Consider the following 27,225-nt stretch of genomic DNA (forward strand, 5'->3'; position numbering starts at 1 on the left):
TTGGATGCTTCGTCCAACCTGTCCTGATCTCTCAGCCCATTCACGACCATCTCTCTGCTCTTCTCTATCGACTCCTCCGAGTCTCTCTACTTCCTGCTTGGAAGTTCTTGGTTCGACTCCTGCTGAGTCTCTCTACTTCCCATTTGGAAGTTCTCGGTTTGACTCCTCCGAGTCTCTCTACTTCCCGTCTGGAAGTTCTCTTTTGGACTCCCTCCCTCTTGGAAATCCTTCTGCCAACCTTCAAGTTGCCCCTCTTCGATCGTCTGTGCAACTGCAACACTGATCCAGATTCCTTAGCTAGAAATCCGCCTCAGCAAAAACTCCCTCTACCTTGGTTTTGCCCTGTTAGGTACTGTTCTAACCACAGTACCCCACCAGCTTCGCTCTCGCAAACTGCCCACAACTTCCTTTGCCCCAACAATTGAAGGATTAAGCCTCTTGGCTCTGCATAATCCTAGCACTGGCAAAACAACTCCCTCATCCAATTGCGTCAACCCTCCTGGCCTCTGCGTGGCTCTGCATGAGCCTGTTTCTGCCCTCCTCAGCCTCTGTGCTTGCCTCTCTTAGGCCCAGATTGATGATGCAGTCCCTCTGCATAAACCCTTCCTCTGTTGCTTCTGCAAGGATCAGCTACTGTCACTTAGGACAACTGATTTTGCTGCAAATGCTCTGCTCGGCGGATGCCTTCATCTCTCCTGTGATTTGCAACCACACTCTGATACCATGTTGAATTTTCTAAGTCTATCCGTTAGAAAATTAATCTGTATTATGCTGGTTTATTTCTTCTACTTGTAAATTCTGAACAAGTTATTTAAAATATTTAAATACCGAAATAAACACAATATAGTCACAACATCTACAGATCATCAGATGTAAGAAAACAAACACACAAGTGACATTGTTATTTTTGGACAAATGTCTCCAGGAAAACCCAACGCGGGAAAACCGATGCAGCTATTATGAGGGTTTATTATTATGTAGTATTTCCTTGAGTACAACTGGGTGCCTAACCGGCTCACCCGACAGAGAAAAATTACACGACAATAATACCTCTATATTAGAAAACAGGTATTCAGAAAACCTGTCCCACGAAACCCTCTCGAGCAACTCTGAAGCTCAGCGTTAGCCCTTCTGGCCTCTGCGTCAGCCTCCTGCTGACTTGCGTCAGCCCCGAGGACCCTCTGCGTCAGCCCTTTGAGGCATTGCGCAGCCTCTGGGACCCTCTACGTCACTCCAGTAGCCTCTGTGTGGATGACGCAGTCCCTCTGGCCACTGCGCTGTCTCCGCTGGGCTCTGCATGGCCTGAACTGGCTATTGCTCTTGCTCTCTCTGCTTCTATGCTGGTCTCTCAGTACTATCTCTGCCTCTCTGTCTATGTTAAATTTGGACAACTAGGTCCAAACTCCATGTTCTGATGCTCAGATTAAGAGGCTAATATTTTTGTTGGATTCCTCTTTCTGAGAGGTGTAAAATCCATATAAAAATAGTCTTAATCCGATGAGCAGAACTTATATTTTGAATTTATTATTCTTAATAAATTATATGTGCAAAGGTCAGCCAGTTTTGTAATGTAGGCTCACATGCCCAATAGATGTGTCACACACCCTCATTGATGGATATATATATACAGGAAAAGTTGGAGAGAATTGAAACACAACACAACTCACATCTTCCTCTCTCATCCTAAAAAGTACGAGCTACCTGGAGGACGAATTTCAGCCACACGTGGGAAGGACGAAGAGGATGTTTCTGCTGCTAGGGTTTCGCAGAAGTTTGACCAGCGTTGACTTTGGTCAACGCTTGGTCCAAACAAGCTGAAAACTTGTGGGAGGTTCGATTTTTGAAGGCCATACTACCTGGCACAAAAATCGAGGTCAAAGGGTTGACCGTTTTGCTGCTGCGTTGACTTTTAGCTTGCTGCCCCTGCGTTGACTTTTCAGGACAGCGTTGACTTTTGTAGAACTGACTTGGGTTGACTCATCTACTGGTTGGAGGGTTGTTGTGACACATGCTGGGCTGGCTGACCAAAGGAGACTTTGCTGGTTGAAGCATCCTGTTGACCGCCGAAACAATCACATACATTTTTCTTGTTTCTGATTTGTCTTCTGTAAGATCTGCTTATATGTTCTATCTGCATTTTGCTTATCTACTTGTATGATTGCTGTGAGAAAAGTGAAATTGCTCTTAGCATAGAACATCTACAAAACTTTTCAGTCTAGTACTCACTGCCCCTCCCTGCTGATCACTGATTCAACTTTGCTTAGCAACCCTGCTCTAGCAAAATGAACGACTGATCACTCTGGTGTGTTGTCCAACTGACCTTCAATCCTCTTATACTTTTCTCGGTTGTCCTTGAACGACCGAGATTAAATCTCTAATCAATGGCTAAGATTATATTTGGCTTGATCCATGACTTTTGGAACCTTCTAACCCAATTTTATATTAATACCCATTAATATTTTATTTTTCCTAAGTTTAGACTTAGGAACTCCATTAAAAATATTAATTATTTTAATATCTCCCAAACCATGTACAATCTTTCCAAACCATTTCTGGGTCTTGGAGATCTCATGTGCTTTAGCCTCTCCACCAATTTTCATGGCTAGAGCGCATCCGATGCTACCCCAAATCAACATTTCAGTGGTGAGTTTTCAATGTCGGATTGGTTGTGGGGTGAGGAAAATTCCTCACTAGATTTTTGCCAGTATTTTCTCTGTAGGATGGCCAATATTTGACATCTAGATTGTACTCATTATTTCAATGCTGCTTAATAATATAAAACCCTTAGTTGCCGCATCTGTTTTCCCACATTGGGTTTTTTCGAGGACTTTAGTCCAAAAATAATTGTGTCAATTTTGATGTGTGTGTGCTAGCATATCTCTCAGTTTCCAGCATTATTATTTTCTGCAGTTTTATTTGTGAAGGTAGCTGTGTGATTTATTCAATATTTACTGGAGCAAATAAATTGTTAATTAATTAACAATTGGAAGAATAAATTCCAGTTGTTGCAATAGGATTTCAGACTTGAAATTTTCACATGGTATCAAGACGAGTTTGATAGATGAGAAGCTCAGAGACGGAAAAAGAGAATCTTGCTGTTTAGGGGGAGCAACAGGCTGAAATTTTTGGTGTTGCACAATGGCTAGGCAGGCAGTACAAATTGCTGGGCAAGGGTTCGATTTTCAGTTTTTGGGTGGCAAAAAATTTGAATTGTCTGGAATAGTGGTTCTAGAAGGTAGAGGGAGCAACAACAACACAGATTTTCACTGCGCAGATTCCTTGTTTGGGTGCAGGGGGTTTTGCAGTAGTAGAATCAACGCCAGATGGAAGGGAAATAACACATATAAAGGGAAAATTTCTCTTAGGGGATCTTGAGTTTCAAAGATCTAATTTTTCTAGTTGTAGAGTGGTAGTAGCTGAGCAGATCTTCTCACTCCACAAGGAGTGCGAATACAGATTTAGCAGCTGGGCATAGGGAAAGAGGGATATTTTTGACCAGATTTAGAGATGGCCACAGTTGGGCTTAGAGATCAGGATAGGTTGGAGGGAGCCTCCAACTATGTCATCTGGAAGGCTAGGATGTCATTCCTTTTAGATGAATATGGCCTGAACCCTACGTGGACAATGTGGTAGCAGTACCCTAGGATGTCGATCAACTTAAGGAGTACAAGAAGGAGATGGAAAAGGCATAGCGAATGATCTTGGATGGAGTTCGAGATCATTTAGTCTCACATGTGGAAGACAAAGGTACGACCAAGGAAATGTGGGATGTTCTCTCTAAGCTATACTAGAGTACTTCTGGCCAGAGGAAGATGTTCCTACAGGAGAAGCTGAGAGCATCAAGATGCGGAAGGGAAAAAGCATAGACGACTTCCTCACCAGGATACAGGAAGCTCGAGATTAGCTTGCAGTCCTTGGGGAAGCACCCCAACCCACAGAGCTTGTACGGTTGGCACTAAATAGTGTCTCAGAGGAATGGTAGATATTTGTCCAAAGTATCTTGGGCAGAGACACATTGCCTAAATGGGACAGGATGTGGTCTGACCTACAGTAGGAGTTGAGGCAGGCTCTATTAAAGAGTAACTTCAACGACAATAGCAACAAGGGACCGAAGGGTTAATAGGAGAATGTGGCGCTAGCATCAAAGGGTCCCAGTCAAGGATAGGGGGAAAATAAGAAGAAAAAGGACCTATCTAAGGTCAAGTGCTTCAGGTGTGGTGAGCTCGACCACTACAGTACGCATTGTCCTCTCAGGAAGAAGGACACGTAGGGGTAACAAGACTAGGTGACAACATTCACAAAGATAGACAAATTGTCCTCCAGGTTGGAGGAAGACTTCGCTATGTTTGCAGCTATACCTCCAGGAGAGAGGTGGGGTGATCTAGAATTATAGTCCTAGAGCAACGCAGACATGGGCAAGATCCTTGAGGTGTCCTCCTCATGGATCATTACCTTGCTACGGGGGCCCAGAATATTTAGTAGTAGGATGGATCAGTGTCAGAGATGCAGTCAGATTCCAGAGTGACAGTTGCAGATTAGTAGTAGTCAGGTGCTGAGGAGCGCAGTGCAGTGTTGGTAGCAGTGCAAAGTGGCATAGTGTAGAGTCAGCAACAATGCAGATTCTTCAGTGGATAGTGCAGTAGCTAGTAGCAATCAGGACACAGGAGACAGATGTAACCAACACAGCTGATTCGGTATTTAGGATGCTTCTTAGTTGCAGTTGTTGCGGTTGCAACAACAACAAATGAGAGGGATTTGTAGTGTAGATGAAGAGTTGGCAGCTGTACAACAGTGTCAGTAGCAGCACAGATGCAACATTAGAGTGTTGAAATTTCTAAGTTTAACACATCAGAAATTCTTCCTGCATTATCTGGTTTATTTCACGTACTTGATTCCTTAACAAGTTATTTAACCATATAAATACTGAAAATAAATGCAAATGCAGTATCAACTCATCTACAGATCATCAACTGAAATAATAGACAAACACACAGGGGACACCGTTATTTTTGGACAATCGTCCATGGAAAAACCCAACTTTGGAAAATCGGTGCAGCAGTTTTGAGGATTTTATTATTAAGCAGCTTTCTTGAGTACAACTAGGGTGCCAAACTGGCTCACCCAACAGATATTTCTTTCTGGTAGTAATACCTCTCTTTGGAAGCAGATATTCAGCAAGTCTGCTCCACGAAAATCTCTCCGACGCTTCTCTGAAGCTCTGCGTCAGCCCTCTTGGCCTCTGCATCACTTAGAAGCCCCCTGCGTCAGCCTTCTGCTGCTCTGTGCTGGCTCTCTGGCCTTCTGCGTCACCCACGCAGGCCCTGCTAGCCTCTGCGTAGTCACTCTGGCCCTCTGCGTGGCTCCTGCTGGCTCTGCGTAGCCTCCTTTGCCTTTGCGCTGGTCCTTCGACACTATCTCTGCCTCTCTGCTATGCACTCACTGCCCCTCGCTGTAACTCAGATCACTTGTTCGATTTCTTTCAGGAAACTGCACTCCAGAAAATCGAACTGACTGATCAATCTTGGTGTATCTCCAACTGACCCTCAAGCCTCCTCTTATACTTTTTCTGTTGAGACTTCAACGGTCGAGATTACATCTCTAATCAACGGCTAAGATTAGATTTGTCCTGATCCATGTCATTTAGAACCTTCTAACCCAACGTTATATTAATATCCATTAATATTTTTATTTTCCTAAGTTTAAACTTAGGAACCCATTAAAAATATTAATTATTTTAATATCTCTTTCACTGGGTAGAATTTCCCCAAACCATTTCTGGGTCTTGGAGATCTCATGTGCTTTAGCCTCTCCACCAATTTTCATGGCTAGAGCACATTCGATGCTACCCCAAATCAACACTCCCTCTTAGCGAGGAATGTGCTCTAGTAATACTCCACCACTGAGCATCACCCTGATCATCCGACACCAGTACCTGTGCTGATGTTTGGCCTTGCTGCCCAACATCCTCTACACTGTTGCATCTTGTATTGCTGCCCATGGCTCTACCACTGCCACTGCTACATCTATACGACAACTCCTCTGCATTTGTGTTGCTGCTGGTCCTTCCTCCCAACACTGCATCTGCACTGCATCCCTCTCTCCTCGTGCTGCATCGTGCTGCCCATAGCACTACCATTGCTACTGCAACTCAATTACTGAGACGATGGTAACTGATCTACCCAACTATTGACATCCTTGTCAGCCTAGAAACCCTCCTGACGCTGAAGCTGTCTCTGCTGCTATCTTGTGCTCCCTCTGGTGCCTCTGCGTTGCTGCAACAACTCAGTGCCTCTCGCACCGCTACAAACTCCTTTGTGCCTTCTTGTACTGCTACAACCTCCTCTGTGCCTCTCGCACTGCTGCAACCCCCACTGCGCTGGTCTAGATCCCTGCTCTCTAGCAATCTCTGTCGCTTCATCTGCATTCGCTTCTACCAACATCCGCCATCCTACTACTGTCTCTCGGGGCTCTCGTAGCCGGATATGATCCAAGAGTTTGGGTACCTCAAGGATCCTGCCCGACATCTCTTGTAGTCCTCCTAACGACAGCTCGATGTCTACCCACCTCTTCTGTATAGGTACATGAGCACTCATGGCACAATCGTCATCATCCTCTACCTCCTTTTCCGCCTTAACTGGCGCTGCCTTGGAGTCAAACGCCTCTCCCTTATACTTCTTTCTGGGACACTAGCTTGCATAATGGCCCAACTCCCCATAGTTGAAGCACTTAATCTTGGAGAGGTCCTTTTCCTTCCTCTTCCCTTGCTTCCTCGCAGATGCTAGAGCCACATCCTCTTCCTCCTCTTTCTTGACCCGGGCTCTTTTGCCGCTACTTCCCACCTTGGTCAGTGGTATGATCTCTTCTTGGCGAAGAGCTGCCCGAAATTCTTCCCATCTTGGAAGATTCGCTTTGCCCAAAATGCTTTGGACGAACGTCTCCCACTCATTAGAGACTGCGTTCAGGGCGGTCCTCACCATTAACTCTTGATCCGGCGTGGCCCATATGGAAGTCAGTTGGTTCCGGATCTCTTGCAACCTGCTAAGGAAGTAATCTATCTGCTCCCCTTTCTGCATCTGATACGACTGCAGCTGATTCTCTAGTAGCATCTTCCTCTGCACGAAAGTGCCTTGATACAATGTCGTCAAGGTATCCCACATTTCCTTTGCTGTATTCTTCTTGACAATATGCTGGTCTACATGATCCTTGACCCCATCAAGGATTATGCATTTCGCCTTGGCCATCGCATCCTCATACCTTTCGTTATCAACTAGGTCGACTGGGATAGCCACGGTTCTCAAGGTGAAGGCCTTGATGCGATGTCTATCCAGAACAGACAGGATCCTGGCCTTCCAGATGACAAAGTTGGACGCCCCGTCCAGCTTGTCCTGATCCCTCAGTCCGTTCATTGCCATCTTTGCTCTTCTTTTCGACTCCTCTGAGTTTCGATTTCCCTCCTGGAAATCCTTCTACCAAAAGTCGAATCGTACCTTTCTGATCTCCTTTGCTCTTGCAACACTGATTTGGATTTCTTGGCTAGAAATCCGCCTAGGTAGTGATTCCCTTCTACCTTGGTTCTATCCCGTTAGGTATTGTTTTGCCTCAACACCAACAACACCCCACCAATGTCACACTCCACAATCTGCGCACAGCTTCCTATGCCATAGCAACTGAAGAACTGAGCCTTTAGGCTCTACGCAATCCCAGCAATGGCTAAATCGCTCCACTAGCCAACTACGTCACTCCTACTTGGCTGAGCAGGATGACGTGGCTCTTCGTTAGCCTCTTTTGCCTCTCACTGCTTCTGTGCTGGCCCCTTCTCTGGTTCGAACTAATGACGCAGGCCCTCCACGTCACCCCTTCTCTGCTGCTTTCTGCTTAGGAACAACCTCCGTCACTCGGGACAACTGTTTTTGCTGCAAATTCTCTGATTCAGCTGGTGACTTCAACTCTCCTGTGATCTGCAATCCTTTGATACCATGTTGAAATTTCTAAGTCTAACATGCTAGAAATTCTTCCTGCATTACCTGGTTTATTTCACCTACTTGTTTATTCCTTAACAAGTTATTTAACCATATAAATACTCAAAATAAACACAAATGTAGTCTCAACTCATCTACAGATCATCAACTGAAATAATAGACAAACACACAAGGGACAACGTTATTTTTGGACAATCATCCTCGGAAAAACCCAACTTGGGAAAACCAGTGCAACAGTTCTGAAGGTTTTATTATTAAGTAGCTTTCTTGAGTACAACTAGGGTGCCAAACTGGCTCACCCAACAAAGATTTCTATTTGACAGTAATACCTTTCTTTGGAAGCAGATATTCAGCAAGTCTGCTCCACGAAAATCTCTCTGACGCTTCTCTGAAGCTTTGCGTCAGCCCTCCTGGCCTCTGCGTCACTCAGAAGCCCCCGCGTCAGCCTTGTGCTGCTCTGTGTTGGTTCTTTCGCCTTATGTGTCACCCACGCAGGCCTTGCTAGCCTTTGCGTAGTCACTCTGGCCCTTTGCGTGGCTCCTGCTGGCTCTGCGTAGCCTCCTCTGCCTCTGCGCTGGTCCTTCGACGCTATCTCTGCCTCTCTGTTATGCACTCACTGCCCCTCGCTGCAATTCAGATCACTTGTTTGATTTCTCTCAGCAAACCCCGCTCCAGAAAATCGAACTGACTGATCAATCTTGGTGTATCTCCAACTGATCCTCAAGCCTCTTCTTATAATTTTTCTATTGAGTCTTCAACAGCCGAGATTACATCTCTAATCAACGATTAAGATTAGATTTGGCTTCATCCATGTCATTTAGAACCTTCTAACCCAGTTTTATATTAATACCCATTAATATTTTTATTTTCCTTAGTTTAAACTTAGGAACCCATTAAAAATATTAATTATTTTAATATCTCCCTCACCGGGTAGAATTTCCCCAAACCATCTGGGTCTTGGAGATCTCATGTGCTTTAGCCTCTCCACCAATTTTCATGGCTAGAACACATCCGATACTATCCTAAATCAACATAGAGTTGTGCAGTGGTTGGTGGGTAGTGACAGGTTGTCACAGTGGCTGGTGGGTAGTGATAGGTTGTCACAGTGGCTAGACATCAGCCGCGTGATAGAGGGTGATACAGAGACAAAGTGTTGTAGCAGTGGTGCAAGACTAGAACACCTTCTTTGCTAAGAGGGAGTGTTAGTTTTTGTAGCATCGAAGGTGTGCTAGTATTGAAACTTTGTGGAGAGACTGAAACACATGAGTTCTCCATAATTGAAAAATCGTTTATGGAAATTCCACCTAGAATTGTCTCAATTAGATTATTAGCCTATTTTTAATTATTTCCTAAGTTTAAACTTAGGAAAAGGTGTTAATTAATCATAATTAATTGAGATAAGGTGTGAATCATCTAGAAACTCACACAGATCGACTCCAATATGATCTTAGCCCTTGATTAAGTTTTAATCTTTGTCATTGGGGGTCCAACATAGGATTATAAGAAGTCGACCATGGGCAGATGGAGAACACACATACACTAAAGATCAATTTCCTTGGGCAGTTCGATTTTCCAAGAACAACATCAGTTGCGGAAGAGTTTGATTTAGAGAAGGAAACAAAGACAGAGAGGGACATGGATGGTGATCCAGAGGAAGATTTTCCAGATGTAGAGAGTACATTGCAAAGAGGTAGAGATACCCACAGATGGGCTACGCAGAAGCCTCTAAGAGGCAGTTCGATTTGCAGATTCGGGAAGTCGTTCAGAATTTCGGAGGCAACAGAATTTCGCTTAGGCCAAGAGAAATGTTTCCACAGTTAGTGGCAAGCTGAAGAGGCAGCTCAGTGTGAGATCCAGGCTATACGGATTTGTGCCTATGTAGAGCCTATGCATAAGGTGACGTAGGGTAATTCGTGGATGGGTTTCAGATGCCAGTTTTCAGTGTCGGATTGCTTGTGGGGTGAGGAAAATTCCTCACTAGATTTTTGCCAGTATTTTCTCTGTAGGATAGCCAATATTTGGCATCCATATTGTACTCATATTATTTCATTGCTACTTAATAATATAAAATCCTTCGCTGCTTCACTGGTTTTCCCACATTTGGTTTTTCCGAGGACTTTAGTGCAAAAATAACTGTGTCAATTTTTATGTGTGTGTGCTAGCATGTTTCTCAGTTTCCAGTGCTAGTATTTTCCGCAGTTTAATTTGTGAAGGTTGCAGTGTGATTTTTTTTTTGTCAGCTTGGTAGGACTACATCTTCATCATGTCCAACTTCTCACCCTGATCGGGGGGGGATAGCAGTAGATTTGAACCCAAGACTTTCGGTTTGGTGAGACTTCATTTCCACGGCCATTGCCAATTGAGCTACCCCAAGCGGACGAAGGTTGTAGTGTGATTTATTCGATATTTGCTGTAGCAAATAAATTGTTAATTAATTAACAATTAGAAAAATTAATTCCAATTGCTGCAATAGGATTTCAGACTTGAAATTTTCACACAAATGAGAGCCACAAAAAGAGGAACTCAGATTGTAGAAAAACTTGGATCACCATCTCGCATTATAGTTGGAGTATAGCCCAATGAAACTCGTATTGCAGTCATCGATACCTCAGAAGAGTGTCTCAGGCTGCTTCATCATACCAAAGGAGAATTCGAACCCACAGAAGTAGGTTTCGGACTTCATTAAAAGAATCATAGAACAACATTTGGGCAGAGTCATCTCAATTTATTGAACAAAGGGGTAATAGAAGTATTTCAGATTAGCATCAACAGAGAAGATATGCCACAGGAATTACCTCAGATAGCTCGCATAAATAGCTCAGTGGATCATCGAAATTGCTTTAGATATGTGCCAACAAGAGTGCCTTTCCATAAACTTGCTCTGATACCATGTTGAGAAATCAAAAGGCAAGTAAAATTGACGATTTCTCTTACTTGATAATTACTTGTGAATTTACTATTGGCATTTTTTATTATGTTTGTATTCTTCCATTCATCAAGCAATTACCAAAATGCAAAAACATGAACAAGAGACATAAGATATAGGCTCCAAGCCAAGGCTAAAATCCCACAAGGGGGAAAGCCCAGAAAATCTCCTCTTCTTATAGAATCAGATCAAAGTGAGAAATCCAAGAACCAAATCCAACCTCCAAGAAGCCAAGTCAAGACCTCCAAATTCTGCTTCAATATGATGTAATGCATCAATTTCATTCGTAGGAGATCACACCAATCTTAGCCACAGTAATTCGTATACTACAGAAAACTCGCATATGTTTCAGACCTTCTATCTCAAGAAACTTGCATATGCATATCAGATCTTCTGCCATAGAGAAGGTCGCATATCTAGCCCAGGAAGTTTGCACTCCTTTTTCAAATATACAGCCTTAAGCATATGCAAATCTTCATAGTAACAGATCTTCAGAATTTCACATATATCTGCCACAGAACACATCACTGAAAAACCATCAAATTTGCTTTCCATTTGGATGAAGGACATATGCCAATATATAGTTGTTCTAACATGCGAAAAACACATCTGTTGGATGAGCCGACTTGTCATCCAGGAGGGCTGACTTGGCTTCTTGAGGTAGATTAACCCAAAAATTTATTTTCTCTTTTTCTTTACAAGAAGTCCAAATAGGACTTTGAATCAACAAATCCTAGAAGCATGAAGAACATGCTTAACTAATGAAACAATAATAACATTTTATTTTTTCTCTTTTTCTTTTTTTTTTTTTACATAAAATACATAATGATACAAATTATGAACACTGAACCTAGTTACATTTTCCAGCACACTTTTGACTGGGAATATCTCTTTAATGCCTTCACATTTTGACAAAATTTCCACATGGCATGGCAACTACACATTATGTTGAGTAATCTGAGCCTTTGTTGACTGTTGACCCTTGGGATCCTATGCATTGGGATCCATGAACTGCCTTGGGAATTGTCAAATGCTGTGAATTTTGAAACTGCCATGTTGAGAGCTGAAGATGAATAATGTACCAAGGCCAAAGAATGCATACAGATTCTATGACACATGACCACATGGATAAGATAGGTGCACTCAAGACATGGCCCTACATAGTGCGATCAACCATACGAAACCAATGGCTTCTCTAAACCATGTGTCCAAGTAGGTCCATCCTAGTCTCTCCAATCCTATACAAGATGAAAGGACCTAAGAATGGAGTCTAAGAGTGTTGATTTGGGGTAGCATCGAATGTGCTCTAGCCACGAAATTTGGTGGAGAGGTTAGGGCACATGAGATCTCCAATACCCAGAAAGCGTTTGGGCAGATTTTAAACAGATAAGGAGATATTAAAACAATTAATATTTTTAATGGAGTCCCCAAGTCTAACTTAGGGAAAATAAAATATTAATGTGTATTAATATGGATCTGTGTTAGAATGGTCCAAAAAACATGGGTCAAGCCAGATATAATCTTAGCCGTTGATTAGGGACTTAATCTCGGCCGTTGAGATGTCAACAGGAAAAGTATAAGAGGAGGCTTGATGGTCACTTGGAGAACACACCAGAGTGATCAGTGATTCTATTCTCTAGAGCGGGGTTTGCTAAGAGAAATAGAATCAGCGATTGGGAGAGCAACTGAGGGGCATTGAGTACAGAGAAACAGAGAAGGCAGAGATTGTGCCGGGAGAGTAGCATAGTAGCAAGGAGAGTGACGCAGAGCCAGCAAGGGCTCACGCAGGGCCACGCAGAGGCAGCCAAGTGTTGCATAGAGCACCAGAGAGGCCAGCGTGTCTGACGTAGAGGCCCAGAAAGCTGACGCAGGGCCTCTTGGGGTTGATGTAGGGCCAACGTGACACAGAGAGGGGTTGATGTAGTCCAGATTGGGCAGATGCTGGGGTCGCAGAGCAATTTTGTGCTGAGGAGTTGCCGGAAGGATTTTCGGGGTTTCAGCTAGGAGATTTTTCTCAACTGTGAGGTATAGCTGCTAAGGAAATTCTCTGTTGGGTAGGCCAGTTTCGACACTCAGATTGTACTTTGATATTGCTTAATAAGAAAACCCTCAGATAGCTGCACTGGTTTTTCCGCATTGGGTTTTTCCGAGGACATTGGTCCAAAAATAATGGTGTCATGTGGTGTGTTTGTTCTTGTTTCTTTTAGTTGTTGATCCGTAATATGTTGAGCATGCACTGGTGTTTATTTTCAGTATTTACTTTGTAAATAACTTGTTAAAGAAAAATAACAAGTAGGTAGGAATAAATCAGAAAAAGTGCGTGAAGGGTTTCTAAACTAAGTAAACTTAGAAACTTCAACATGGTATCAGAGCGTGATTGCAGATCATAGGAGGACTAAAAGACATAAGCCGAGCGGAGCAATAGCAGCAGAAAACAGCTGTCTCGAGGTGACATAAGTTGTTTCTAGCAGTGCAGAAGCCAATAAGTGTGATGCAGAGCCAGCTAGAGCCACGCAGAAGAAGTCGGGAGCTGCGCAGAGCCTCAAAGAGGCCAGCGTTGATGACGCAAAGGGCCAGAGGGCTGACACATGGCATCCCAGGGCTGACGCAGACACATCTGGAGTGACGCAAAGCCAGTGTGAGGCAGAGAGGGGCTGACGCAGTTCACAAAGAGGCAGTTGCTGGAGTCTAGAAGGCGGCAGAAATATTGCAGAGTGGAGCTGGTGAGGTACTGTAGTCAAAACAATACCTGATAGAGCAAGGGCAGAGGAGTTATTACCGAGGGTTTCTAGCCAAGGAACTTGGATCAGCAGTGCAGAAGGATTTCCAGAAGGGAAATCAGGACTCAGAGGGAGTCCAGAAGAGAACTTCCAGACGGGAAGTAGAGACTTAGAGGAGTTGAACAGAGAACTTCCAGGAGGGAAGTACAGTATCGTCATGGCACTACATGGGGTAAGAGACCAGGATAGACTGAATGGAGCATCGAACTTAGCAGTCTGGAAGGCCAGAATCTTATCAGTGCATGACAGGAATTGTATAAAAAACTTCGCCTTGAAGTTTATAGCTATTCTAGTCGACCCTAATGATAACGACAAGTACGAAGAGGCGATGGCGAGGGCCAAGTGCATTATCCTTGACGCGGGTGAAGGATCATGTGGTACCACATATAGCCGAGTTTTAAGAAGGAAACGACAGTTGAGATGTGGGAGGCTCTCAAGAACCTGTACTAGCATACTTATGTGCAAAGAAGAACGCTGCTCGAGAACCAGATGAGGTCGTATCAGATGAAGAAGGGTCAATCGATTGACACCTTCCTCGGAGGACTGAATGAGATCCGAGACCAGTTGACTGCTATAGGAGTGATACCAGATCAAGAGCTTATGGTGAGGACAACCCTGAATGTTGTCTCAGAAGATTGGGAAATGTTTGTCCAGAGTATCCTGGGCAGAGGGACTCTCCCACCTTGGGACGAGATGCGGGTAGCTCTTCACCAGGAAGAGATCAGATGGCAGTCGAAGACAGGTAGCAACAGCAAAGGGATCAAGGTCAAGCAGGAGGAGGAGGATGTGGCTCTAGCATCCGAGGGAAAGCAGGAGAAGCAGAAGAAGAAAGATCTCTCCAAGATCAAGTGTTTCCACTGTGGGGAGATGGGTCATTATGCGACCACTGCCCAAGGAAGAAGAGTAAGGGAGAGTCTTTCGAGACTAAGGCAGTACCAGCACGGACAATGAAGGAAGTTTTGACACATGATGACTATGCCATGAGTGCACACACGCCACTTGAGCGGAAGTGGGGAGACATCGAGCTATAGTCAGGCGGACTACAGGTGATGAGGGGCAGGATCCTTGAGGTACCAAACCTCTTGGATTAGACCTTGCTACGGGAGCCCCGACGAGGAGTAGTAGGACTGGCTGATGTGGGTAGAGATGGATGCGGATGGAGTGGCAGAAAGAGCTATAGTGCAGGAGTCCCAAGACATCGCAGAGCTATCAGGCTGTAGCAGTGCGAGAGGCACAGGAGTGTTGCACTAGTGCAGGAAGGCATAGCGAGGTGTGCAACGGTGCGAGGTGCAGGGAGTTGTTGTAGCAGGGCAGAGGTCAGAGAGAGGGAGCACTTGTCAGCAGCAGAGGGAGCTTCAGCATCAGTGGGTTTTTCTAGCCCAACAGGGAGGTCAGTTGGAAGATCAATTACTTACTTCTCAGTAACTGAGTTGCAGTGCAGTAGTGGGCAGCACGATGCAGCATGATGAGAGGAGGTGCAGTGCAGATGCAGTGCTGGGAGAAAGGACCAACACTAGCACGGATGCAGAGGGAGCTGTTGTACAGATGCAGCAGTGGCAGAACCATGGGCAGCAGTACAGGATGCAACAGTGTAGAGGATGTTGGGCAGGAAGGCCTAACATCAACACATGTACCGATGCCAGATGATCAGAGTAATACTTAGTGAGGAGTATTGCTAGAGCACAATCCTCGCTAAGAGAGAGTGTTGATTTGAGGTAGCATCGAATGTGCTCTAGCCACAAAATTTGGTGGAGAGGTTGGGGCACATGAGATCTCCAATACCCAGAAAGCGTTTGGGCAGATTCTAAACAGATCAGGAGATATTAAAATAATTAATATTTTTAATGGAGTCCCTAAGTCTAAACGTAGGGAAAATAAAATATTAATGTGTATTAATATGAATCTGTGTTAGAATGGTCCAAAAAACATGGATCAAGCCAGATCTAATCTTAGCCATTGATTAAGGACTTGATTTCGGCCGTTGAGATGTCAACAGGAAAAGTACAAGAGGAGGCTTGAGGGTCACTTGGAGAACACTTCAAAGTTCAGAGTGATCAATCATTCTATTCTCTAGAGCGTGGTTTGCTAAGAGAGATAGAATCAACGATTGGGAGAGCAACTGAGGGGCATTAAGTACAGAGAAACAGAGAAGGCAGAGATTGTGCCGGGAGAGCAACGCAGCAGCAAGGAGAGTGACGCAGAGCCAGCAAGGGCTCACGCAGGGCCACGCAGAGGCAGCCAAGTGTTGCATAGAGCACCAGAGAGGTCAGCATGTTTGACGCAGAGGCCAAGAAAGCTGACGCAGGGCCTCCTGGGGCTGACGTAGGCCAAGAAGGGCTGACGTAGGGCCAACGTGAGACAGAGAGGGGCTGATGCAGTCCAGATTGGGCAGACGCTGGGGTTGCAAAGCAGTTTTGCGCTGAGGAGCTGCCGGAAGGATTTTCCGGGGTTTCAGCCAAGAGATTTCTCTCAAACTGTGATGTATAGCTGCTAATGTTGGGTAGGCCAGTTTTGGCACCCAGATTGTACTTTGATATTGCTTAATAAGAAAACCCTCGGATCGCTGCACCGGTTTTCCCGTATTGGGTTTTTCCAGGGACATTGGTCCAAAAATAATGGTGTCATGTGGTGTGTTTGTTCTTGTTTCTTTTAGTTACTGATCTGTAATATGTTGAGCATGCACTGGTGTTTATTTTCAGTATTTACTTTGTAAATAACTTGTTAAAGAAAAATAACAAGTAGGTAGGAATAAATCAGAAAAAGTGCATGAAGGGTTTCTAAACTAAGTAAACTTAGAAACTTCAACAAAGAGGACTGGTCATGGCCCACCATAATAAGCCTAGGATATCATGACACATAGCATCATATGGCCTATAAGGCTTTGACTTTCATTCTTTGGGCTTATGATGGTGTTACCAAATGAAAAAATGGATATAGGTACCACTGCTGAAATGAAGGGTAACATGTGGCTTGCCTGATAGTTGCTCCTTTGGCTCTCCTGCTAGGATTAGGAATTTTACCTTTAGGTGAGAGTTTGAGTTGCAACAAGGGTTAAGGGCTTTAGTCATGGTTTTCCTTGGCAATGCCCCTCCACCTGTCTTAACTGGAGCTATAATACAATTTTTATTTCATAGCTTGTACATGCTTTTCTGTGTGATCTACTTCCTGGGTTTTATCCTCTGGGAAGCTATAGAAGGTTGCAGGAAAGAAGGCCTTCCACTCACGTTTGAAAGGAGATCAAGTTGGAGGAATTAGAGGACATGTAACTTAACATTGCAAGGGTATAGAACCCACGTTGCAAGCTCATGGGAACTATAGTCTCACAATAATATACTGGCTGCAGAACCACATTACAGATTATGAAAATGACCCATGTACAATAGCTGGAGAGGGAGTCTTATGGTTAAGGGGTTTAGCCTGCCTTCTTCTATATGTTTGTTTGAGATTCCAGTCCAGCAGTAGAATTGTTAGATAAACTTCTCTGAAGTTAATCTGATTCTAGGTATGTAGACTGGAAAAAGGAATATAATTGTGCATAAGAAACTAGTTCAGAAACACAAAATAAAACCCTTTAAGCCAGTAGCTGAAGGCAGTTGTATACTTAAGCCATACATTTGAAGACACGGGAACAAAATAATTTTAGATTTCTTTTGTTATTTCAATAGGAAAGAAGCATGTTGTATACTTTAAAAATATTTTAGGTGACAGGGATAATTAAAGTATACAGTATTGTTCCGTTTCCTTTTCTTGATGCAGATCCTCTTTTTTCTTTAGTTTGCAAAAAAATGGCTAACTGCTATTATTTACAGGTATCCCTGATTGTTGAAAAGGTTCATCTTCATCTGCTTCCATCGATGAATCCTGATGGCTTTGCTCTTAGGCAACGTGGCAATGCAAACAATGTTGATTTGAATAGGGACTTCCCAGATCAAGTGAGTACCTGAATTAAGTAAAATATTTTCTCTAAATGCTCCTGTGATTGTATATAATCATTTAGGAGTATTGTAGGAAAGGCACATTATGTAAGGTAGCATATCTACAGTCCTGAGACATTCTTTGGTGCTGTTCTTTTTCAAATTCAGTTCAGGACATTTGTATGAGGCAGTGAATGGTGCCTAACATAAGGAGCACTGTACAGTTTTTTCCTCAGAATAATGATGAGAACTTGCGGCAACCAGAAACAAAAGCAATCATGAAGTGGATAAAAGACAAACGATTTACTGCTTCTGCCAGTTTACATGGGGTAACACAACTGATTTCCTTCTAAACATTTAGTTACTGACAGTCCAAGAGAAATGGATCTGTAATAGTTAGCATTTTCAACCTATGGTAGCCAGTATTCAGAATGGCTCAATTGATATAAATTCTGGAATGCATTAATTTTGGGAATAACTAGTTACATAGATTGCCCTATGAAGAGTTTGTTGTTAAATGATCTTTCTCATCAGGACTAGGTAGTACTCGACGAATGTTAGTCGGGTGAGATCTTCTTCGTGCAATTCACTGTTTTCCTCAGTACTTCAATCTCCCTTTCAGCTAATTTCCATAGAATAGTTCTCATCTTTTATGGGTCTTATCTGTTCTTACCTTTCCCTATGTCATCAACTTCCCGTGTTTTCCCCCTGTCAAACATGCTGCACACACCTCTTCTTCCTGAATTGAAGGAAAATCGACAACCACCCTTGATTTAATTAGAAGAGAAATGTACTGGAAGCTAAGATGCCAATGCCTCTACTGCCAAAGTGAGCTGAAACAAAATGCAAATATTTATTCAAACTTATTAAAATTGTGAACTTCTCACCATCAGCCACCTTGATCTGAACATCACCATGCCCTTTAAGAATGTGGGTCCTGCCATCACCTGAAACAACTGTATTCAAACTTATTAAAATTGTGAACTTCTCACCATCAGCCACCTTGATCTGAACATCACCATGCCCTTTAAGAATGTGGGTCCTGCCATCACCTGAAACAACTGTATCTGATATGGATTTGTTTTCAACAGAGGAAATAAATTAGTCTCTCCTCTTAGTCATATGCTTCAAACTGCATGAATCAAAAAATCTATTCATCTGGTGACTTGCCGCCCTTCTAAGAAGCAACAAATATAAACTTATTCAAATTGTGACTTCTTACCACCATCTTGATCTGAACATCACCATGCCCTTTAAGAGTGTGGGCCCTGCCATCACCTGAAACTAGTGTTGTGAAAATCGCGATTTTTTTGCCAAGACAATTTAATCACCCGATTAAATCGGCGATTTTTTGATTTGAAAAAAATCGCGATCCGATGCCAAAAAATCATGGACGGCGGAAACAGCGAGTTTTTGAAAGCATTTTTTTTTTTTTAATTTTTTAATTTTCTGTCTCATTTAGCAATTAGAGGGCAAGGGTGAGAGCTAAGGCGGAGGATAACTCATCTACAAGGGCGAGGGAGGAGAAAACTGAAGGAATTTAGGATCCCAACAAAAAAAAAATGGATTGGACCAAGTTTCTAGGGCGTAGATCTCAGGTATGAGCATCAAATTTGGCCCTATTTTTTGTTTTTTCCTTGTTTTTCCTTGGGTTTCAGTGACCCATATATTTCCCATGATTTTTGCTTGAGTTTGAGTGTGTTTATTTGCCATTTTTGTTGCATTTAGTGGAGAGTTTTTTTGTTGTTAAAAATTCAAAATCTTGATTGTTAGTTTTATTTGTTTAAATTCTTCTTGTGCCCTAGTTTTTTTCATGATTTTTGCTTGGGTTTGAGTGTGTTTTTTTTGCCATTATTGTTGCATTGAGTGGAGAGGTTTTTTTTTTTGTCAAAAAATTCAAAATGTTGTATGTTAATTTCATTTGTTTAACTTGAAATTCTTCTTGTGCCCTAGGTTCAAACTTCAATCTTACATTAAGACTCAAGAGTTCAACAAAGTTACAAACATGCCAAGAAAATTGGACCCTATGTGGGAATTTGGTGAACCCGATGGGGGGTTTGACAGATCAAATTTGACTTGCAAGTTATGTGGGCAGCATATGACAGGGGGAGTATACTAATTGAAATTCCACCTTGCACAAATTCTTGGACATGAAGTAGGGCTTTGCACAAATACAAATCCAGAAATCATCCGTAGAGCCCTCAAATCATTGGAAGAAATAGAGACAACCAAATTGACCAAGGCAACTCTGAAGAGTCAAATGGCAGGGGGTGGAGTGGTGGGACTGGGAGGTGATCGTGAGAGTGGTACTGGTTCTTCTTCAACATTAGTTTCTACAGTCAACCCCACAGTTGCCTCATCATTTTTTATTCCTAGAACCACACCTGGTGCATAACCATCTATCACGTCAGCTCTTAAAAAAAGGGAGAAGGAAGAAGCTGACAAGCTATTGGGAAGGTGTCTTCTTTAGAGTGATGTTCCCTTCAACATTGCCAGGAACAATCCATTTTTCTAGCCTGTGATTGATGCTATTGCTATTATTGGCTTGGGGTACAAAACCCCTTCCTATGATGACTTTAGAGGGTGTATTCTTCAGAATAAAAAGGCCAAATGCACTAAGAGATTGGAGGAGTTTAGGGGCTTTGTTGTAAAATGTAACTAGGTTCGGTCTTCATAATGACATGTAATTGTGACTATTGTAAATGATGTAATGAAGAAAATAAAATTATTATTGTAAGCCTTGCTTCATGGGTTTCATGAGCAAGTGATTTTATTTGTTAGTGGCTCCCATTGAGAGCCTTAGGATTTATTATTGAGTCAAAGAGTCAATGTCATGTATGAAGAGCTCTTCTTGAGCATATATAAAATGTATATGAGTCAACCTAGTGTCTAGAAAATCCCTCCAAAAAGACAAGCACAATCCTCTCTTGAAGTCGGCCTGCAAATTGTATGAAACATTCATGTCGGCTCACCTCAAATAGACACAACTATTCGGTTGGACATGTCGGATCATTTATGGAGGACAAACTACTATAAATACCCAACTAAGATTTTCGCATAATGACAGGTTCAGGATTCGATATCTCTGAAATTTCGGATGGGTAATTACAGTGAATAAACTTCGCAGATCTGGGTCTTTCGGTGGAGAAGACAGGTTCAGATTTTCTTCTGAAGTTTTGATGATGAGATATAGAGAACAATTCGGTGATATCTCTGTGTTTTTGTATGGGTATATCAGAGATAAAAGTCGGATTTGTGACACAATAAGATAGCTCGGATTGATTTTCGAAGGATGATCACTGTCAACTACTCAGATATCTTTTCGAATGAAGAATAGTGATGGGCTCAGACCTTTAGTGTTAGGGTCCCACCCTAACCCCCTTATTTATGTCATGGGATCACGTCATAGTCAAGAGTCAATAAAGCCCATATTAATATTTGTAAGTGGTTAACCCGCAATTAATGACGGGACCACAGTTAGTTGCAAATGGGCGGTAGTATTAGATAGATGGTAAATGGGCGGTAGTATTAGATAGATGGTATTAATAAAACCCACGGTATTGGCCCGTGGTATTGCATGTATGAGTCATATATAAAGGATAGAGACTCCCTGCGAGGAGTATCGTGTCTTGTTTTTGTAATCGAGCTCTGCTCTATTGGAGGTTGCCCCCTCGAAGAGGCCTGTGAACATTTCTCTCTGAATAATAAAATCATTGCTATTCTGTGTTCTGGGTATCTTTTCTTCGCATATTTTGTGTTTGGGTATTACTTTACAGGTTAAGAGCATAACAAGTGGTATCAGAGCACTTTCCAGGGCTCGGTGGGATCTCCAAATTTTAGCAATTTTTTTTTTTTGGCTAGAGACGTGTTCCGGCGTCTTTAAACCACAGGATCTGTCGTTAAGCGCATAAACCTGCGGATTTGGGGAGGCATGCACACAGGAAATACAAGAGGTGGTCACGTCTGTTGGACTCCCTTGTAACCCCTGTGGGTACCCCTTCGAGTAGTAGCGCATTAGACAGAACCGCGCACGGACTGTCTTCCACGTACCCTCTGGGTATATAGGAAGCCCCCTAGCTCCCTTGAAACCTCGCCATAGATAAACCTTCGGCCGTCTTGTGGCTACAGTACACCGAGAACAGCACTCGGAGAGATTACTCGCCCGTACGATAGGGTAGTCGGGTTGTACGGCTAAGGGTATGGTCGATCCTCCTTAGTTAGAGCCCTGAAACATTGGGCCGAGTACTACTGTCAGACTCTTATGTATATTGCGATCTGTAGCACCTGACACTCCTCAAGACCATAGTTCCCTTTCTATCGGGGGATCACACATCATCTATTCCAGATCAGCAAGTGCAGCAGCAGCAGACATTAGTCCCGCAGCTCCATCAGATCAGCAGCAGCAGTTGTTCCACCATTCAGATCTCTCAGATCCACCAGATCGGAGTAGTTGTGAAGGGTTCCTGTACCTGGATATAATTTTCGCAGGACTTTTGGCGGCATTGACATTTTGAGGATTTGGCGACTGCAATATTGATCAGGAAGGAGTAAAACTCCGTTAGGAGTTTTCCAAAAAAAATTAAAAATAAATAGAGTCTGAGATCTTTCGGGGCGCTTATTGGTGACCTAGCCCATCAGAATCAGGACGACGAGCTGAGCAAGGTGGTACCATTCAATTTCTTAGTAAAAATTTTTTGGCGGTCCCAATTTTTCATCAGGTTGGTGTATGGTAGAAACTCGCGCTCAAGCAATGGCCAATGAAAGGATGGACAAAATTGAAGACCAGGTGAACTCCATCCAATTTTCGGTGAACGAAATACAACATGAGATTAAAGGAATAAGTATCCAGATACAGAACGCACTGAAGGGCAAGGAGCCAGCCCACGAGGAGGCGAATAATGGTCATGAATACCATGAGGGTGAGTCTAGCCACTCTCCCCACGTCTGGCACACCCACCCACCACCCAGTCAGCGACCTCCCAAGTTGGATATGCATAAATTTGACGGTTCTCACACGTCCGCATGGCTAGCACAAATGGAGCAGTATTTCCAATTGAATCATATCATAGATGAGGGGACTAAGGTTATGGTGGGTACCATGTACTTGGACAATGAACGATGGCAATGGAAGGAATGGCATCAGCTTTGCAATGGACATTTTCAGAATTGGGCCCAATTTGCCAAAGCTCTTCGAAATCGCTTTGAACATGAAGACTCTTTTTTGGGGCGTCTCACTAAGCTCCGACAGACGGGTACAGTGGAGGAATATATTACTGCTTTTGAAGCCTTAGCCTTCCGCACTAAGGGTCTCACAGATGAGTTCTACATGGAATGCTTTATCAGCGGTCTTAAAGAAGCCATCAAAGCTCAGGTTCTACTCCACCACCCTCCCACATGGACAGAGGCTTGCCAGGTAGCTCGTAAGGTGGAACGTGCATTAACAGCCCAATCCAGCCGCCCCAACTTCCCCGCTAAAGGTCGTCCCTCACAGGCTCCCAACACGACTCAGACACTTAAGATTCAAAAGGTGTCACCTGCGGAAATGGCCGAAAGAAGGAAGCAAGGACTATGTTACTACTGTGATGAAAAATATTCCCCGGGTCATAAATGCAAAGAGCCCAAGTTTTTTCAAATAGATGCCACTGACTACAGCTCCACCGAGGAAGATCCACCACTTGAGGAACCGGAGGCGATCGAAGAAGATAACCAAAAGGAGATTGTATCTGGTGAACCAATTATTTCGCTAAATGCATTGGCAGGAATTTCTTCCCCTCAAACTCTCAAAATCAGGGGTTTTCTTAAACATCGCCCAGTAGTAGTCTTGATTGATAGTGGAAGTACCCATAATTTCATCCATCAAAAGATCGCTGAAGCAGCACATTGTTTTGTCCGGGCAGTTTCTAACTTCCAAGTCTAGATTGCAGATGGGGGCACAATGAAATGTGAAGGTCGCTGTGAAAATGTCAAACTTCAAATGGGGGATTATCAATTGAAAACCCACATGTTTGCAATACACATGGGGGGTTGCGACATTGTCCTAGGCGCGGAATGGCTCCGCACTCTTGGGCCAATCACAATGGATTTCCAGGAGTTATATATGAGTTTTAAGCAGAACAACTCCACACATACCCTCCGTGGACTACAGGCGGGAGCCCCCTCTATCATCAGCTCGCATAGGATGGAAAAATTGTTAAAAAAGGGCCATCATGGAGTGGTAGCTCAATTTAATGCCATCCAGGTAGTCGACACCATGTCTCTGCCAATTCATCCTGAGATGCAACAGATTTTAAATAAACATCGGACGGTCTTTGACAAGCCTCATGAGCTTCCACCCTCGCGAGGGGAACATGATCATAGCATCACATTGGTTCCAGGGGCCCAACCCCCAAATGTGCGGCCATACAGATATCCGTTCACCCAAAAGAATGAAATAGAAAAAATCATCAAGGAATTGTTGGAAGCAGGTGTCATTCGTCCCAGCATTAGTCCTTATTCATCCCCAGTGGTCATGGTCCTCAAGAAAGATTGGGAGTGGCGGATGTGTCCCGACTTCAGGGCCCTCAATAAGTTGACAGTCAAAGATAAATTTCCCATCCCGGTGGTTGACGATTTGCTGGACGAACTCAATGGGGCTCAATTCTTCACTAAGTTGGATCTTCGCTCAGGCTACCACCAAATTCGCATGAAGGAAGTCGACATTCCCAAGACGGCTTTCAGAACTCATGAAGGCCATTATGAGTTCCTGGTCATGCCATTTGGTCTCTGTAATGCCCCCTCTACTTTTCAGAGCCTTATGAATCACCTCCTCAAACCATATCTCAGAAAATTTGTCCTTGTCTTCTTCGATGACATCCTCATCTATAGTGGCACTTGGGCGGCACATCTTCAGCATGTAGATCTACTATTGCAACTGCTCCGCACGCATAAATTATTTGTCAAGATGTCTAAGTGTTCGTTTGGCATGGAAGAAGTTGAGTATTTGGGCCACATTGTGGGGCGTGAAGGTGTCAAGGTGGACCCCAAAAAGATCCAGGCAATGCAAGAATGGCCTCAACCTAAGACCTTGAAAAGCTTGAGAGGATTTTTTGGGTCTCACAGGCTATTATCGTAAATTTGTCCGCAACTATGGCCGCATAGCGAAGCCCCTAACTCAACTCCTAAAGAAAAATTCCTTCTTCTGGAACGAGGAAGCACAACAGGCATTTACCGCTCTCAAAACTGCCATGTGTTCCACTCCCGTCTTAGCACTACCCGACTTCACCAAATCCTTTGTCATTGAATGTGATGCTTCGGGTACAGGTATTGGAGCGGTCTTAATGCAGGAAGGGCGACCATTGGCCTTCACCAGCCAACAACTAAGTGGGAGGAATCTGGGCCAATCTACCTACGAGAAGGAAATGATGGCCATCTTACATGCAGTCGAGACCTGGCGACCTTACTTGTTGGGGCGACGTTTCCAAATCCGCACAGATCATCACAGTCTTAAATATTTTTTGGAGCAACGCCTATCTTCCCCACAACAAAATAAATGGTTAGCCAAAATGCTGGGATATGATTATGAGATCATTTACAAGAAAGGGAAAGACAACAGTGTAGCAGATGCATTGTCGCGCCAATTTGAGGAGGAAAGTACTCTGCTCGCAATTTCCCTCCCCATTCCAGACTGGATTGAAGAGGCTCGCAGAGAATGGTTTTCACATCCCGGGCTCTCCCAACTCATTTCTCAATTGCAGGTAGATCCTAATTCCAGCAAGGGCTACTTGTGGCAGAATGATATTCTTCGCTACAAGGACAAAGTCGTAATATCACCAACATCCACCCTCAAAAGTCGCATTTTGGCAGAATTGCACTCATCTCCCATTGCAGGACATTCGGGCTTTCAGAAGACGTATGCTCGCACCAGAAGATCATTTTTTTGGACCGGCATGAAACAGGACATCCTTACTTTCGTAGCAGAATGTGACGTCTGTCAACGCCACAAAGGGGAAACCGTCAACACACCAGGCACATTACAACCATTGCCCATTCCGGCGTCAATTTGGACGGAGGTCTCCATGGATTTCATTACAGGTCTTCCAAAGTCTGGGAACAAGTCAGTCATCATGGTGGTTGTGGACCGACTGTCGAAGTATGCTCATTTCTGCGCCCTACCCCAACCGTTTACACCAACTTTGGTTGCTCAAACTTTCATGGATCAGATCTTCAAATTGCATGGCATGCCCACTTCTATTGTGTCCGACCGCGACCCGATCTTCACCAGTAATTTTTGGCAGGAACTCTTCAGAATACAAGGCACTCAACTCAAACTCAATACTTCATATCATCCGCAAACAGATGGTCAAACCGAAGCCGTCAACAAATGTCTGGAAACCTACCTTAGGTGTTTCACTTCAGAAAAGCAACACCTTTGGGTACAGTGGTTACCTCTGGCTGAATGGTGGTATAACACCAACTATCATGCCACCACCAAAATGACTCCCTATGAAGCAGTCTATGGTCAACTTCCGCCTTCCCCTACTTCTTATCTCACGGGGTGCTCCAAAGTACAAGTCGTGGATCAACTCCTACAACACCGCGCAACCATGCTCGCCCATCTGCGCGAGAATCTTCATCAAGCTCAGAACCGTATGAAGCAACAGGCCGACCAACATCGCTCAGAGCGCCAATTTCAAGAAGGGGATCAGGTCTTTTTGAGGCTGCAACCATATAAGCAAACATCACTCAAAGACAAGGGTTGTCAAAAGCTCTCTCCAAAATTCTACGGACCTTACCAAGTACTTCAGCGCATTGGAGAAGTGGCTTACAAGTTGGCTTTGCCACCTACAGCAAAAATCCACCCAGTTTTCCATGTATCGTGCCTCAAGAAAGTGATTGGGAACAATTGCCGAGTTCAAACCAGTCTACCTGAATTGGACGAAGAAGGGTCAATCTGGCTTCAACCTGAACAGGTTCTAGACACACGAGACAAGCACCTGTGCGGCCGCATGATTAAGGAGGTCCTCGTCAAATGGAAAGACACCTCTCCGGAAGATGCAACTTGGGAACCAGCCACTATTCTTCAGCAGTTTCCGCAGCTTCAGCCTTGAGGACAAGGCTAGTCTTAAGGGGGAGGGCATGTTAGGGTCCCACCCTAACCCCCTTATTTATGTCATGGGATCACGTCATAGTCAAGAGTCAATAAAGCCCATATTAATATTTGTAAGTGGTTAACCCGCAATTAATGACGGGACCACAGTTAGTTGCAAATGGGCGGTAGTATTAGATAGATGGTATTAATAAAACCCACGGTATTGGCCCGTGGTATTGCATGTATGAGTCATATATAAAGGATAGAGACTCCCTGCGAGGAGTATCGTGTCTTGTTTTTGTAATCGAGCTCTACTCTATTGGAGGTTGCCCCCTCGAAGAGGCCTGTGAACATTTCTCTCTGAATAATAAAATCATTGCTATTCTGTGTTCTGGGTATCTTTTCTTCGCATATTCTGTGTTCTGGGTATCTTTTCTTCGCATATTCTGTGTTTGGGTATTACTTTGCAGGTTAAGAGCATAACATTTAGCACAGTCATCAAGCAATTCAGATCTCTAGCTTTGGTATCATTGCAGTAAGTAATTCGGAAGCCTCTCTG

General features: G+C 43.7%; 1 protein-coding gene across 3 annotated transcripts in view; it reads left to right on the forward strand.

The window, feature by feature from the left end:
• The window catches only part of SOL1 (carboxypeptidase D), a 213,934-nt gene that overhangs the window by 177,870 nt on the left and 8,839 nt on the right, over window positions 1-27,225 (forward strand). For 2 of the 3 annotated variants that reach the window (XM_089417153.1, XM_089417152.1), the window contains exons 7-8: window positions 17,495-17,617; window positions 17,824-17,928. The exons of the other annotated variant lie outside the window; for it this stretch is intronic. In XM_089417153.1, coding sequence (XP_089273279.1) covers window positions 17,495-17,617; window positions 17,824-17,928 — 228 coding nt within the window. The remainder of the gene's footprint in view (window positions 1-17,494; window positions 17,618-17,823; window positions 17,929-27,225) is intronic. 3 annotated transcript variants of the gene reach the window in all.

The sequence above is a fragment of the Pinus tabuliformis genome, chromosome 3_2 (genome assembly GCF_031772625.1).
Source record: "Pinus tabuliformis cultivar Carrire ecotype Pingquan chromosome 3_2, CPIR1, whole genome shotgun sequence".
In the NCBI taxonomy this organism is placed as follows: Eukaryota; Viridiplantae; Streptophyta; class Pinopsida; order Pinales; family Pinaceae; genus Pinus; species Pinus tabuliformis.